General features: G+C 42.0%; 1 protein-coding gene across 2 annotated transcripts in view; it reads right to left on the bottom strand.

Annotated features, from left to right (window-relative positions):
- Positions 1–4,864: 4,864 nt before the first annotated feature.
- The window catches only part of Maged1 (MAGE family member D1), a 35,148-nt gene continuing 22,964 nt past the window's right edge, over positions 4,865–17,048 (bottom strand). Inside the window, exons 1-13 of one of the 2 annotated variants that reach the window (XM_042665789.1) lie at positions 13,286–13,430; positions 12,665–12,736; positions 11,282–12,001; positions 9,657–10,322; positions 9,479–9,542; positions 8,962–9,041; positions 8,707–8,798; positions 8,394–8,473; positions 8,260–8,302; positions 7,941–8,003; positions 7,027–7,141; positions 5,291–5,676; positions 4,865–5,085 (exon numbers count right to left, since the gene is read on the bottom strand). In XM_042665789.1, coding sequence (XP_042521723.1) covers positions 5,299–5,676; positions 7,027–7,141; positions 7,941–8,003; positions 8,260–8,302; positions 8,394–8,473; positions 8,707–8,798; positions 8,962–9,041; positions 9,479–9,542; positions 9,657–10,322; positions 11,282–12,001; positions 12,665–12,709 — 2,346 coding nt within the window. In that variant the 5' untranslated portion in view covers positions 12,710–12,736; positions 13,286–13,430 and the 3' untranslated portion in view covers positions 4,865–5,085; positions 5,291–5,298. Of the gene's footprint in view, positions 5,086–5,290; positions 5,677–7,026; positions 7,142–7,940; positions 8,004–8,259; positions 8,303–8,393; positions 8,474–8,706; positions 8,799–8,961; positions 9,042–9,478; positions 9,543–9,656; positions 10,323–11,281; positions 12,002–12,664; positions 12,737–13,285; positions 13,431–17,048 lie in introns of those variants that run through there. The other variant, XM_042665790.1, reaches the window with a different exon arrangement.

The following is a 17,048-nucleotide window of genomic DNA, read 5'->3' as shown; positions in this document are numbered from 1 at the left end:
TTTAAGATAAATCCTCATCTCTGTGGTTAAATGATCTTTGACAAGGCTGCTAAAATTACTCAGTAGGGAAAGAAACAACATTGGGAAAACAGGATATCCATAAACAAATGAAACTGGATCTGTATCATATATCAGGAACAAAAATTAATTCAAAATGTGGTATATGCATAAAATTCAATACCATTCAAACTTGAAAAGAATGGAATATTTTATAACAAAATCATACAAACCCACAACAAAAAACATCCAACATGAATAAAAATAAACAAAGAACCTGAACAGAAAACCTTGCCATTTGACATGAATGTAACTAGAGGTTCATTATGCCAACTGAAATAAACCACTTACAGAAAAACAAATACTACAAAATACAACTTATATGAAGTACTTAGAAGTGACAAATTTATAAATATAGACAATACAATGGTAATTTTCAGGCACTGAGAAAAGGGAAAATAAGTTGTTTCTTAGGTATAGGTTTATAGGTTTTGGTATAATGTTTTGCAAGATGAACTAATACTGCAGATGGGTTGCACAAGAAGATGTCCCCAGACCATTACTGAGCAGAACCCTACAAATGGTAAAGATGGAGCTGGGAGCTGGTGACTCATGCCTGTAATCCTAACTATTCAGGAGAATGAGATCTGAGGATCACAGTTCAAAGCCTCCCCAGGAAGTAAAGTCCATGAGACTCTTCCCTCCATTCATCACCAAAAGCCAGAATTGGAGGGGGCGGGGTTGGAAAGGATATGTGTGGCAGGGTAGATATAGGGAGGCTGGATTTAAGCGGTACATGTTATAACGTGTAGAAATATCACACCAAAGCCCACCGATATGTACATTTAACACATACTAATCCAACATTAAAAACTAGAAAAGGAAAAGGATTATTTCCTAAATTACAAAATGTTTTATAAAATTCTTTTGGGGGTAAATCTAGATGATTTTCATTTATTTATTTTAGCTTTTTGTAAATATAATTCTGTTATTATTAAGGTCTTGTAGCGAGGTGTTACCATTTGAATTTTATTTGTTTTTAAATAATGATTTGTGGAGTTTATGATTTGGATCATAACCCATAAAAATGATAGAAATAAAGTTATCTCCATATGATAAGCATGGTAATTGAATGGGAAAGAATCAACAGATAGTAAAACTAGTGAATGGAAAAAAATCGGCAGCATATGCATGGCAAATGGCCCAGTCTGTCATTGAAGTTTTTCTTCATTTTAGTCTCAAACTACCTTTATTCCTCTGGTTTCCTTTTGGCCCTTAGTCCTAAGTTTGTGTCCTTCACTTGACCTTCACAACACTCAAAATTCACATAATTGAAAGGGTAAAATTGGTATGTAGGATTATTTTTCTTGCCAATATAAATTTTATTAGAAAGATGTCAGAGGCTAATAGAACTGGAGGAAAGCTAGAGAAGGAAACTTCAGAATAGGATAGAAACAAACACAAAGGCATGAACAGTTTGATGAGAATGTTGTCCTGGGAATCAAATCATATAAACTATTTTTTCACTCTTGTATTAATTACTTAAGTTTCAAATTCCAAAAAGAGAGCATGTAATTGACAAAAAGTAGGTTGCATGCTTGCCTGTTGGCAATTTCAAAGGGAATAATCTGGTTTATTCTTTAAATATGCTAGTCAAACTACTGTTTTCCTATTAATGCATAAAAATGACCACAAACTAAGTGGCTAAAACACAATCCTTTAAGATCTCCTAATTATTGCATGTCTTAAATCTAGGCATGGCTTGGCTGGTTTCTTTATATAGATAAGACTGAAACCAAAAAGTCAGTACAGGTGCATTCCTTTCTAGAGCCTCTGGGTGGAAAATCTAGTTTTAATCTCATTCAAATTATTGGCATAATCCATTCCTGTAGCTGAAGGTTTGAGGTCCTGGTTTCATTGCTGGCTGATAGATCACCCATCTTGTTTAACATATATCTTCAACCAGTTTCAAACCTAGGAACAGCAAACTTCCATGTATCAAATCCCTTCACTCTTCAAAAATATCATGTCAAAAAGAGTACAGTCATCTCTAAATTGCACCTGACCAGGACAGGCCCATACAGTATTATCTCTTCCCCACTCCCCCTCCACACACATACCACACATATGTACATGCATGTGCACACCCCCAAATTCCTTATTTTGACATTAAGTTACTATTTTTGACATTAAGTCATTCACTTACCAAAAATCCGCATTATAATAAAAATAAAACTATCTACACTGATAAGTATTTGAAAGTCTTTATTTACTTTCTACTACTTTGAAAATTACACCAGAATTTCCTAAAAAGAATCAGATCTAATCTGGGGTGTGTACTGGATGGAATGGCCTACTGAAGCCTACAGTAAGAGAAAAAGCTAAAGGGCTTAGTTCCAGGGTTTCTTCTCTCAGTTCCCGGTCTTAGGGTTGCATCCTTTTCCTTTTTCTTTTTCTTTTTTTTTTTGGGGGGGGGGGGGTCCAGTCGTGGGGCCTGAACTCTGGGCCTGGGCGCTGTCCCTCAGCTCTTCAGCTCAAGGCTAACGCTCTACCACTTGAGCCACAGCGCCACTTCCGGCTTTTTTCTTTTATTGCTTATGTGGTGCTGAGGAATTGAACCCAGGGCCTCAGGCATGCAAGGCAAGTGCTCTACCACTGAGCCACCTTCCCAGCCCTGCATCCTTTTTCTTTAGATTCCCCAAACTACCTAGTGAGTTCCACAATCTGATGTCTTAACAATATTACCCTCTAAACAAACACCTGTGCCTGAATGCCAAGAACAGTGGCCTAGGACTCTTCCACATCTTAGGTAACTGGCATGAGTTGGAGGATTTACATGAATAACATTATTTACATTAGATCACTGCCTTTTGGTCACAAGAATTGGGTAAGGACACAGACATCATCTCCTACCTATCTACAAATGAGCAACTGAAACTCAGGGAACTCCAAAGACTGTTAGGAGTGGAGATGGGAAAATCTTCATACACATCCCGCTGGTCTGAATTCCTCTCCCTACAAAACAATGGGGCGGGGGGGGGGGGGGGGGTGAGGAGAAAGTTTCTGTGGAATTGGAAATGATAGCTCAGGAAGACCTGTGCTTACCTCAAAGGCTTATGAACACATGGCTTGTTCCTTTCTGAAGCGGTAAAGTGGAGTCCATCTACCTGAACATAGAGGTTATGAACACACACTGGGAGAAGCTAAAGGGTTCTGTACCAAAATTAGCTGTGGGCATAACACATGGTACAAGCACCTTTGCTCACATAAGAACCAACCTAGCCCTAAAGATCCTAGTTTTATCAACAGGAGGAACAACAAACACGCAGAACTGCAGAAACCTTGGCCCAGATCTGAAGCATTGTAGGCACTGGACTGGGATAATCCCTGCCCCAAAGGCCCTAGATGATTAAGATTCCCAGAGGCCTGCCTGAGGAGAGGTTCATAACCCAGGCCTGGCTAAAATGTGAGATTCTACCAATGTTAAGCAGGAGACAGGAAAGGGACTGAAGACCTACACTCTCTTTCCTATGAATCCTGAGACCTCTCATTGGGAATTTGGGAATTATTTGGGAGCCCTTGGAAGCCCTGGACATTGTTGTTATTCATTCCCAGACCCTTTCCAAGAGATCAGACTGACTTTGATCTTGCTTTATTCTATTCCAGGAGTTCCTTCTTGCTTTCTCCCACACATCCAGATACCACTTAAAATTCCTAAAGAAGTTATGGTTAAGGCTTAATACCATCCTCAGTAGGACATCATTGCTTCTAGCATAGACTCAGCTCAAGCCAGAGCCTTGCTCAAGGTCACACACGGCTAGAGACTTTCTTACTCTGAAGGAAGATCTATAAGTTTTATCTTGTTCTCTTAAGCAATAGACTTTTTCTCTGTGATGGAGAAAAGGCCATTGAGGATGTCTTCACTGTCCATGAAAATCTATCTCTAGGGCTAAAGGAGCAGCTACCTGCCTAGCAAGCTAGATAGAGGCCAAGTTCAAGCCCCAGTTCTATGAAAGAGAGAGAAGAAAAGAAAGGAAGTACAGACATGTGAAGAAGGGAGGGATGAACAGACTCACTCCTGTAATCCTACGTAGTTAGGAGGCTGAGATCTGAGGACTGAGGTTCAAATCCAGCATCAAGAAAAGTTTCACTAGCCTTGAATGAAAAAGCCAAAGGACAGTGCCCAGGACACAAGTTCAAACCCAAGTAAGCATGCACACACACACACACACACACACACACACACACACACACACACACACACACACACACACACACACACACACACACACACACACACACACACACACACACCAAAAACAAATCTAGTATCTGTAATGAAATTTCCTAAGGAATAGCATTCATAGGAGTCCATCCCTTTATGAACAATGCAGCTACATGACAATTCTCACAAAAACTTAGGTACCTGGCTTCAAAAGTTCTTAAATTTCTACTCCTTCCTCCATCCTTGATTTACTTCATTTCCCAGAGAACTTAGCACCCTGGAATCAGAATCCACTGACTTTTCTCTCCCCACTCTGGATCTTGTCATCACCTGTATGTTCTAACTTACCAGTCCTTAAATTCAACTGTCTATTAACAGACTCAAATTTCACTATTCCATTTCTAATGTTTGAAATGGAATGAATGACCCCAGCATACTTACATGGAATTTACTGAATAATATTAGTTATTGGGTCTCATTAACACTTACATTCACTGATCCCTCTGTTCATTGATTCACAATTAGCAAGATACACACATATTTCTATCAGCTTAAAAGCTGATCTGCCCTTAGCTTAGAGCTAATTTTTCCCATTAAAGGCATTATCTCCCTAAATACAGAATAAAAACAAAGCACATAAAATTCACTTTGCAATTTCAATGTTTATTTCTGATACCAAAACTTGACAGCACACAAGAAAAAAAAAACAAAGCAATAGACAGGAACAGCAAATAAAGTTATCTTGCATGCCACTTTCCATCAACAGGATGTGGCTCTCTAGATAGATGGGTTTAGAAGGAATCTGAGGCTTCAGCCTCACTCGAGGGAAAAACTATTCCAATTGATGATGAGTATCCATGAACCTAAGAAAGAAATTTTTTTTAAAAAATCCTTGATATATATTAAATAGATGCAACATGACACCAAATACTGCTTCCTTTATTTCCCTCACCTCCACACCATGGCTTTTCTATGGCTCCTACTTTATGCATACAAATTTGACCTCATCAAACCTATACCCCTAACTCCTAAGAACCCCAATTGCCCAATCCAAAGTGATATACTTACCCAACATCTTACTCGACCCAGAAAAAACCAATGGCACCAAAGCTGGCAGCAAAGTTGGCACTGGCTGTACCACCAGGACCAATAATAGGACCAGTAAAGGTCTGAGGAAACCTGGAGCGGGCATTCTGGTGGTATCTAGCCCAGAAGGTAAATGGGATTCTGGACCAGGGATCTCCAAAATCTCCTTCCTCGTCCCAGGTCAGCAGCTCAAACTCAATGTCATCCCAGCTCCAGGGACCAGACACAGCCTCATCTCCAATCCCCATTCGGGTTCTTGCTTCAGCCCGGGCCTCAGCCTCAGCTGCTGCAGCATCGAGAGCATCCAAAGCCTCATCTGCAGCCTCCATGAACTGTGCAGTCCAGTCACGAGGATCTCTCTTCTGAACCTGAGATGAAAAATACAAAACAAAATAAAACTCAATTCACAATATAGCCAAACATACAATCATAAGTGTATTCCAATAGATGAACAAAAAATTGTGATATATATACACATACATGTATGTATACACACACACACACACACACACACATACACACTAATGGAAAATTACTCAGCTTTTGGTATCAATAAAACCCAACTATTTGTTGTCAATATGGACAAAGCTAAAGGAAACTGTGCTAAGCAATCAAGATACAGCAAGACAAATGCTGTATAATCTCTTATTGGTAGAGTCTACAAAAAGCCAAATTCATAGTAGAGTAGACCTGGAGCAAAGTGAGCAAGCAATAGAAAGATATTATTTAAAGGATATGAAGTTTCTGGTAGACAGGGTTAGATGAGTCCTGGAGACCTATCATATATAATCATGATTATGTATTAATGATTAATGATTATGTATTACATATTTGAAAACTGCTAAGAGATTGGGCTTTAAATGTTATTAACTGTAAAAAAGGTAAATATGTGAAGTAATGGATCATACACAATAAACATATTAACATAATACTGAACCCCACAAATACATACAATTTTTACTCATCAATTAAAAATAAGTGAAAAGAACAGTCAACACTTAAGAATAAATCATGTTGTAGCCCATAAATATTATCTATTTCTGTCAGCTATACTGTAAAGTTTAGGGGAAATTTTTCATTTTTAAAATATGGCATTTTATCTGCAGAACTTATTCATCTGCTCTAACTGAAATTTCATACTCTTTAACCAGCATCCTCCAATTCCCTATCCCATCCCCAGCCCTGGCAAGTCCCATACTGTTCTTTTATAAGTGCAACTCTTTTTAAGAGTCCACATTGAGATCATTCAGCAAAATAAAAAAATGTGTCTGTCTTGTGACTCGAAACTTAGGGCTTAGATGCTGTCCCTGAGCTTTGTTGCTCAATGGTACTAATCTACTACCTGAACCACAGCTCCATTTCAGGGGTTTGGGGGTTGGTAGTTAACTGGATTTAAGAGTTTTATGAACTTTCCTGCCTGGACTGGCTTTGAACCTTGATCCTCAAATCTTAGCTTCTTGAGTAGCTAGGATTACAGGTGTGAGCGACCAGCACCCAGCAATAATTTTTTTAAATCTTAATATGCATTAACCATCTAACATACATATCAACATATCAATGACCCTATTTGGGTACTGCTCACAGAGCAAGCAATATACCTAGGATATCATCATTCTTACTCTTGGCCATGGATATACCTCATCTTTTAACTTATCTTTCCCAGACACAGATATACCTCATCCCTTAACCTAACAATTTTAGAACAGTTCTTCTATTACCTCTGCAATGAATCGCAACACTTTCATCTTGCTAGTCTCATGGTAGGAACGAAGGCCCCAGAGGAACTCATACTCCGGAGGGTTGCTATTGGGCACTCGTCTATAGTCCAGATATCTGAAAGAGTGAAAAAGTCTGTGTCTACCTATCCAGGCAGAATAAAAGCCCATCAATACCTAAGAATCTCAGTTTGAAATTTATTTCAAGTAGTAACTCTCTTACCCTATATTCATTCCCAGACACAATTTAGGACATTTACTTATTAGGCCTTTGAATCCTGTGCCAGTTATTCTACACTAAGCAATCACTCACAGCTAAAGTTTGTACAATCACAGAAAAGAAAACATTAATCTTACCGTAAACCTATGCCAAAGCTCTAGCTCCACATTCTTGTTAATCCTGTCGAGCCATAGATAGGCCAATACCATCATTACACTACTGTGCAAACACCTCTACCTGACACAGCCTTGAGAATGTCTGTAGTGAAGACTATGGACAAGTTTCACTTATAAGATAACTATATATGGCAGAAACATTCAACCTTAAGAAGTATAATCAATAAACACAGTACAGATTTGCTTCTCTATGAACCTATATACCGAACACTGTTAAAAAACAAAGAAGCGCTGGGTGCCAGTGGCTCTCGCCTGTAATCTTAGCTACTCAGAAGGCTGAGATCTGAGGATCACAGTTCAAAGCCAGCCTGGGCAAAAAAAGCTGTGAAACTCTTATCTCCAACAAACTACTCAGAAAAACTGGAAGTGGCACTGTGGCTCAAGTGGTAGAGTGCTAGCCTTGAGCTGAAGAGCTGAAGGACAGCGCCCAGGCCCAGAGTTCAAGCCCCATGACTGACAAAAAAGAAAAAAGAAAAAAAAAGGAAGCATGGACAAGAAAAGGATCCATATACATTACTTACTTCTGCTTTACAAACTCATAGGTAAGAAGTTTTCTTAGGTCTCCAAGAAGGGGATGCCTCACCCTGATAGTTTAAAAAAAGGAAAAAGAAAAACTTAATCAGACTGACTTTGTCCAAAGGCAAAGGACTTTCCAGCACCAGGTCAGAAATATGAAAAGAGGCAGAATTCAAGATTTTCTATATCCCTCTATCTACCCTTGGACTCTGAACCTCCCCAAACAAACCTCTCCTCCAACACAACCAGGTTAATTCAATTCTGTGACCATCTTCTGTTGCCAAAATATGATTCAAACAAGCAAGAGATGAGAGCCAATCATACCCTGGACGCAGTCCCATTTTGCGTAGTGCCTCCCAGAGGACAGCTACAGTGGGAGGCAAGGAGAGACAAGACATACAAAATGAGCTTGGAAATCAGATTGTGGCCAACCCCCTACTGCAAGTCCAGTCACTCACCCTCACTGGCACGATTGCCATTCATAAAGATGATGCCCAGTATCACTAAGAGGAGACCCAGCTTGGGTGTGTCTTTGGTCCTAAAGGAGTAAAAAGAATATATTTTCAGTAGCTATTTGCATGAGCAAACCTCAGCCACTTTACCCAGGTAGCCTCCTCAATACAGTTAGATAGGAGAGAATTACACCCCCCCCCCAGTTCTGCTCATGACCTCCTTTATCACCCTAAACCCTCAATAATTTGAAACTCTTGGAAATGGTTTAACCATCACTAAGAAAGGTCATTTTCCTTTCCACCTCCTTTCCCAGCTTACGTTCCCAGTATGCCAGCAAGAGATTCAGGGGTACTGATGAGAATATACAGGTGTTCTTCCTTGTCAATTTCCTTTAGTTGAATCCCAAATTTCTATAGGGGTAAGAAAACAGACTATGAAATTACAAATCTGGCTACCCATAGGTAGTCACTCAGGTCTCTGTGAGACTTGTCCCAAATACCCAACAGGAATCCCATGAATCTTTGAAATCAAGACTTTTCCCATCATTCCATTCCTTCAAGGCTTCATTCTTACCTTCTCCAAGACAAAGCAAGCACGTTCAATGATTTCTGGATAAACATCAGTGTATTCTCGGATAATGTCCCTCAGCATTTCTGTAGAAGGGGGCAACTGGAGTGAGCAAGGGGAACAAAGCAGTAGTCCCTTTGCCAACCCTGCTCAAAGGTGGAAAGACGGTACCATGCATGTATGGAAGGAAAAGGACAGGAAACTAAAGGGTACCAGGCACCAAGGAGTCATGCTACAATCCTAGCTACTCAGGAAGCTTGAGAGCTGAGAATCACAGTTCAAAGGCAATCCAGGGAAGGAAAGTTCATGAGAATCTTATCTGCAATTTACAACCAAACAAAAATTGGAATTGGAGGTGTGGCTCCAGTGAAAGAGCACCAGCCTTGAGTAAAAAAGCTCAAGGGACAGTGATCAGACCCTGGGTTCAAATGCTAGTACCAGCACACACTACATAAGGAAAAGACACATAAGCAAAAGCAAAGGGATGTCAACAGAGCATATGGAAGGGGCCCTGGATTCCTACCTGAACGCTTGATGGGTACCTTTGTGTAGTCTTTAAGCATCAGGTACTTGACCAACTTATTTGCCTTGGAAGAGAAAAAGAAATAATCATATTTGTAAAAAACTTGGCTAAATATAAATTAAAGAACAATAATAATAATAAAAAGAAGGAAAGCAAAAAGTGGAAGGACAGCTCTTACTCTTTCCTGAAGAAGGGCCACATCTCGGGGCTGTGGGGCACCTAGATTCTGAGAGGCACGAGAGTTGGGGGAAGGTCGAAGATTAGGTGAGGGTCGCAGGTTCTGCCAGTCAGGTGGAATTGGCCAATCAGGAGTGATCCAGTCAGGTGGAATTGGCCAGTCAGTGGGAAGTGACCAATCAGGTGGCAGTGGCCAATCAGGCGGTAGTGGCCAATCAGGAGGGCCTTGCCAGTCTGGAGGGCCTTGCCAGCTTGCTGGGGTCTGCCATCCTGATGGGGCCTGCCATCCAGGAGGATTCTGCCAGGCTACGGGGTTTGGCCAGACAACTGGGCCAGGCCAGACAATGGGATTTGGCCAGATCACTGGATTCTGCCATATCACTGGGCTTGGCCAGATTACTGGATTTTGCCAAGCAACTGGATTCTGCCAGGCTGGTGGGGTCTGCCTAGCCACAGGGCTCTGACGTGCTGCTGGGTTCTGCCTGGCTGTCTGGTTTTGCCAGCCAGATGGATTCTGCCAAGCCAGTGGGGTCTGCCAGAGCACATGAGGGGGTACACCAGGTGCATTCTGAGTGGTCACTGGAACAGGTGGAGATCTCCATGTTCCTGCAGCCAGTGGAGGCTGTCTCTGATCCCCACTGTTCTCTTCCACATTTAAGTTATTAATCTGCATGATCAGAAAGAAGTAAAGTCTGAGGTTACTAGTTGGTCCTATGCCTTTATTGTATCTACTTTGGGAAGGTCCTCTAAACACTCACTTATAATGACAGCAGGATCACTAGCTACTAGTCACCTTGAACCCTAGACTTGTCTTTTACTGTCTTACAGGAAGGAATTTTCTCTCCAAACCAAACCAAGAGCAACCAAAGGCAAGGTCTGAGGCTTTTCCTCTTCTTATTCCCACCATTGCTTAGCTTATATAGCCCTGGATTCATATCATTTCATCTTTCTTACACGTATGCTTCCTTCTCTGTAAAACTGAGACTAGGAGTTTCAGTGTGATGGTTCATACCTTCAACCTCAGCTACTGAGGAGGTGGAAGACAGGATTGTGGTTTGAGGCCAGCCATGGCAAAAAAATTAATAATAAAGTTATTGAGACCCTAACCTCATTTGCACCTGAGAACTCAGCTCACAGGAGTTGAAGTTAGGAGGATCCTAACCCAAAGCTAGCCCTGAAAAAACTAAAACAAAAGGGCTGGCGGGCATGGCTCAAGTAGTAGAGCACTAGCAAGCACAAGGCCCTGAGTTCAAACCCCAGTACCACCAAAACAAAAAGTGACAACCAAAACAAAAAACCCTCAGACTATGATCCCAAGCTAATAAGGAGGTACCTGTAATTACAGATTTAATGAAGAAACCTGTATGAGTGTGCCTAGCTTGAGCCCTAACACATAGTGGCTGCTATATGAATGTAAGATGAATTGTACACAGGTAGTATATATTATCTGTGTCTCTGTATTAACTGTCCATCAATTTGTGGACAGAAGTAAGCATTTAACTCAACATCTACTACAAACTAGTTGAACAAATATAGGCAATTATATTTATATGTGTTTTTGTTTAAAACAAACCTCAAAGAAGAAAGGATAAAACCAAAGCAAAGTGATGTTAGTAGAGATCTCACCTTGCGGGTTCTCTTGCCTCGAATTATAGTCCGAGACTCCAGATTCTGAGCCTGGGAACCATCTGATGTCTGTGCAGCTGCACCATCAGGTTCATATATACCTAAGTTGGTCTCTATGTCACCCTGGGAATTGGCCATTTTGGCATCAATTAAGTTCTGGCTCTGGCTATCAGCTGTAGGAGCCTTAGTGGTATCATTCCACACCTTGAAGGTTGTCTTAGGCCGGTTGTTAGCTATCTCATTGGCCTTAGGAGATGGAGACAAATTGTAGTTGTCATTTGGGCCCACCTTAGTAGTGGCTTTCTGAGCCTTAAAGGCCAACTCAGACTTGGTAGTGGCTAATTCACCAGTACTTCCAGCTTGGGAAAAATCACAGGCAGTATTTGGACCCCTCAGAGTGGTATTGTGGTACTTAACAGCTGCCTTAGGCTGGGTATTGGGCATCTCCTTGGCATTATGTGTCTGAGAGAAATCATAGACACCATTTGGGCCTTTTGTGGTAGCATTCTGGGCTCTAAAAGCTGTCTTAGGCCTAGTGGATGCTACTGAGACCTCAGTGTCAACCACTGCATTGGCAGTTAAAGGCTGTAAACTCTGGGGACTAGCAGTCTGGCTGCTGGCAACTGCTGTGGCAGGGTTAGTAGGTGGAGCCTCTGAGATGTGGATGGCCTCCATCAAGGTCTGCATAAGCAAGGTGCTGTCTTCTACAGAGGCCTCAGCCTGAAAATACAAGAGAGAAAAAATTAAATCCCAGGCCTCAAAAGCCAGAGAAGGAGTGGCAGAGCTGAGAAAGCTCAGAGGAGGCAGACACTGTCACAGTGTAAAAAACAGGCCGGCCAGTGACAGAGATCTAGGGGCAGACACCGGTCCAGGGAAGGAGGAGGAGGAGGCAGGCCAAGTACAAACTGGTAAATATGGGGGAGGGGTAAAGGGGTGGAGTTGCGCGAAGAGACTGCGTGGAGTTGGGTGGGGCACTGAGAAGGGCCCACGAGGTTTGCAGTGGGAACTCAGTATTGTGAGGCGGAACTAGGAGTTGAGGCTAAGGAGAATTGCAAAGGGTGAAGAAAGGTAGAGGAGGGAGTTTGGGGGAAGGGACGACAGACTGCTCTGCACGCATCGGGACTAGGGTGGGGGGGAAGGCTCCTTACAAACCAGCAGTCTCTGGGCAAATTGCCTTACTAACAGGGTCTCCCCTTTCTCTGAGCAGGGACTAACAGCAAAACGGGACGCCCCTCCCCCCTTCCCTAAATGCTGAGAATGAGCAAGTCAACGGACTCTAGGCACGAAAGGGCAAACCAGATCCTGGCAATTGGGCAACTGAAGAAGCCCAAAGGGGGAGGCTTGTCCACTTTGAGAAATGGCGGGGTGAGGAGAGGAGCTCACCTGGAAGCCGAGAAGGCCCGCACCACAGTCCATTTTCTGAGCCATGGCTCCCGTCTCCAGCAAGAGCGGAGCCTAGGGGGTGGGGTAGTAAAAGAGGGGCGAGGCATTACACTACAGAAGGCAAATACAAGGGGCCGGATAGGGGGTGTGGTCTGGTGGGAAGCAGAGGAGAGAACTGAGGAGATGGGTTTGAAGAACCGGCCAGAATGGGGCGGGAAAAGTAAATGGCTTTCCCAATGGAGATTCAAAATGTCCAGTAGCTGGCCAGGGAAGGGCTTCAAATTTGCGGTACAGGAAGTATTAAGAAGCGTGGATGGGAGGTGAGGTTAGGTTGGAATTCCAATATGGGGAGTTTAACAGACATTCAAACTAGATATTGTTAAATGCTACAGACTGAGGTAAAAACAAAACACTAACAAAAAAAACTGTGAGGGTTCTGTGAAGTGGGTTCAGAGAATGAGGGTTTCAAATCAGGAAAGATTGGGGTGGGGGGGGTAATTCGGGCTTCAGGCAGCGGAAGGGGGTTCTGAATCGAGAGGTAAAGGAACTGGAAATTTTTTTTTAAATGGAGGGGATCCGCCTGTACGACGGGGCAGATGCCCTGTGGGGGGTAAATCTCACCTTGCCTTCCGCAGCCCCAACCCTAACCCCCTCGGTGCTTGCCTTCTTCACGACTCAGGATCAGGATTGCGTTGTTTGGCTCAGCACTGCACTCTCTCCTAGTCCAGGAGAAAATGCCAGCGCGGCAGCAACGACGACCCCGCCTCTTCAACTAATATACCACCCACGGCTTGAGGAAGCGGCGCGCATGCGTAAGACCTAACTGACCAAATAAATGTCCCGCCTCCTTTCCCAACAAAAGCTTCATCCAGGAGACCACTGTGCGCATGTGTGCACCAGAGGAACAGCCTCTCCTTCTCACCCCCCCCCCCACCCCATTCACCGCTTTGCCAATACACCACTCACCACAAACCAAGTCCACAGGGTAAAAAGACTCTTCCTCTTTCTGTGCACGCCTCCCTGACAGAGGAGCCTATAGCTCTAGGTTCCACCCTTAGCCCCTCAAAGGGCTCCCTACCTATTCCGCAATGCGTGTCTATTCTGTCCCTTGAAACTCCCCTATTGAGAGCCCCTCCAGCCAGGTCCTCTTGTCTCTCTCCCCTGTTGCCAAGCACCACTTAGGTCTTAATTGAGGTATCAATATACGGGGTCTCATTGCAACAAGTGTTTGACCTCTGTGGAGTTGACCTACTTTCGGACACAGGAAATAACAAGACTGAAAAAGCCAGAGTATGGAGTTAAAGTAGCAATACTTCACAAGACTCCATGTTACCCACTCCCCTCTAGCTGCCAGACTAAGAAAGAACAGTAGATTCTTTCCTGCTCTTTTTTTTTCAACTCCAGACATGAAAATACTTTTCGAAATGTGGGGGAGGAAAAGGCACAGCTTGTACTTCACAGCAGGGTCTGTGCTGGGGCTTGCTTCCTTTTCACAGTAGCCTTGAGAAGTTGGTGCCAGCACCCCCATTTAAAAACAAATAGAAGCTGAGACACTAGTCAGACAAGGCAAGTTTTGATTTGCATTTTCCTGACTGCAAAGCCCATGCAACCTCCCCTACCCCAACACCTGCCCAACATGAAATAAATGTGTTATGTTCTAGAAGGCCTAAACTCATGCTTTGAGTTCTATATATGGGGGTCCAGCCAAAAGTGGAACTTGTGCCTTGAGGTCCATTCTGTGCTCCCACCCACAGGCCTCTTCCTATGAGTAATGTTGTCACACTGTCCCTCAGGCCTTCCTTGTGCCTGCTAAACCTGAAAGAACAGTCAGATGCTTATGTGTCTGCCCTGCAGGGAGAAACTGGACTAGACCTCAGAATTCCAGGGACTAAATACTGGCTGCCCTTCTCCAACTGTGTGAGCCTCATTTCTCAATATTCAAAAACACAGCAAGTGAGTCTTGCCCCCCCCCCCAAAAAAAAAACTACACAGGTTTCTGTGCTTCTAGGATGACTGGAAAAATTCACCAAAGCAGAAGATGACATACAGATGTAAGGTGACTCAATCAAACTAAACTGATAATGCTTCAAAATCCAGGTAGAACTTCATGGATGTCCTATTAATTCTACCATTAGCTCCATCCAGGCGCCTGAATATGAAAGGAAGCTAATGGTAGGAAGGACTGCAACATTTGGTCCCCAAGGGCCAACATCAATTCTGCCTGGCTGGATGACTTTCCTCTTGTGTTGCATAGCAACCTACCTCTGTCAGCTGCCTGTATTTCTTCAGCATTTCCTCTGTAAAGTGTCTGCAGTAGGACGTGATCAGACTCAGCAAAAGAGATTCAAGATGCATCTTATAGGCTATCAACATCCATGAATTCTAGATGTGTAATCTAATCAAGTACCTCACTTCATGAATTGCATATCTTTCAGTATTTCTCCATATGTATTCTCCTTTCCACCATCCCTTCTCCATATGCCTTCTCTCTCCACATCAGAATATAAGCCTTTTAGGCTGATGAATTTTTGTCTGTTTTATTCATGTTATATATCCTCAGTACCTAGAATAATATTGGTACATTTTATATGTTTAATACTTTTTAATCAGGAAATTAATCACGTCTGCCTTATTGCTAAAGAAATCTAAGAAGCAGTTTTGCTTTGATAATCAGGAAATTAATCACTCTGCCTAATTGCTAAAGTAAGAAATCCAAGCAGTTTTACTTTGATAAGTTCACTTCATCACACAAATATTTATTTTTTGTAGAAATAATGCACAGATTACAAAAACTCAAACACTATCTAAAATATTTTAAAAATTAAATAGACATCACTTTAAATGTCACTACTTTGTGATGAATGCTAATCTTATGTACCTTTTATATACCACATACAGCAAATACAGATGTGCATTCTTATATCAATGACATTATAGATATACTTTATTTTTAAGTTACAGTATTTTGCCTGTTTATTCTTTCACTTCTATCTCCACCTGTCAGACATGCTTTAGTCCCATGTTTGTACTTCCATGCCCCAAAGGTCATAGTTTATTTTATAATAACTAAGATCATATTTTGTAAACTTTTTTGCATCTGATTTGTATTATTTACAACCTACTTCTTTAAATTGATTCTTCTGAATAGGTACATAATCCATGATAGTAATGTACTACAATGTATTCAAGCATTCCCCACAGATAAGACTTTAATGTTAGTTTAAGACCTTCAGCAGAAACACATGCAAACAATACTACAATCAAAGTACCTATGTGTATATTCATTTCAATGCCTAATGCATTTTTATTTCTACGTCAGCATATACCCAACAGTAAGAATGAAATACTTTTTAGTACTTGATAACAGACTTGTCCCTTATTTTGCCAATTTAATGTGTATTTTTGTCATTTACTGGTAGTTTTAATTTGTTTTTCTGCTAAGTGATGTGGGAGAATACACTTTTATAAAATAATAGAAACATAAAAATTCAACATAAAATATGTACAAGTCTTTTATCTATTTTAGGAAGAGATTGCTTTATCTTATTGTTTTTTGGGAGTCCTTCAACAGAGCTTATTAAAAACTTCGATGCTGAACTCCAGGAAATAGAAAAACCAAACAACAACCAAAAACAGTGGGAGATGGGAAAGGACGGGAAGGGGAAACAAAGGAGGAGGCAACGATGCTTGATAAGAAATGTACTCATTATCTTGCCCATGTAATTATAACCCCTCTATACAATATTTTCACAAAAAAAAAATTGGGGCTGAAGCTGGGAATCGGTGGCTCACGCCTGTAATCCTAGCTACTCAGGAGGCTCAGATCTGAGGATCCCAGTTCAAAGCCAGTCCCGGCAGGAAGGTCCATGAGATTCTTATCTCCAATAAACCACTAGAAAACTGGAAGTGGCACTGTGGCTCAAAAGGTAGAGCACTCAGTAGAGCACTCGCCTTGAACTGAAGAGCTGAGGGATGGCGCCCAATCCCAGAGTTCAAGCCCCACGACCGACCAAAACAAAAAAAAAAATTGGGGCTTAGCCAGGGGCTGATGATTCATACCTATAATCCTAGCTACTAAAAGGCTGAGATATGAGAATCGTGGTTCGAAGCTAGCCCAGTCAGGAAAGTTCATGAGACTATCTCCAATTAACCACGAAAAGCCAGAAGTGAAGCTGTGGCTCAAGTGATACAGCACTAGCCTTGAACTCAAAAGCTCGGGGTCAGTGCCTAGATGGGAGTTCAAGCCCCAGAACCAGCACAGAAAACAACAACCAAAAACAAACAAACAAATTGGGGACTGGTTAGATGTATTTAAGATTTTTCCAATTTGTGTGTGTGTGTGTATAAGTTCCCATTTCTCTGGTGAGGGGGAGGGGAATAATCC

The sequence above is a fragment of the Dipodomys spectabilis genome, unplaced genomic scaffold (genome assembly GCF_019054845.1).
Source record: "Dipodomys spectabilis isolate Male_0828 unplaced genomic scaffold, ASM1905484v1 ptg000345l, whole genome shotgun sequence".
NCBI classification, from domain to species: domain Eukaryota; kingdom Metazoa; phylum Chordata; class Mammalia; order Rodentia; family Heteromyidae; genus Dipodomys; species Dipodomys spectabilis.
Note: the sequence above shows the minus strand (reverse complement) of the source record. Positions and strands in the feature narration are given on the sequence as shown.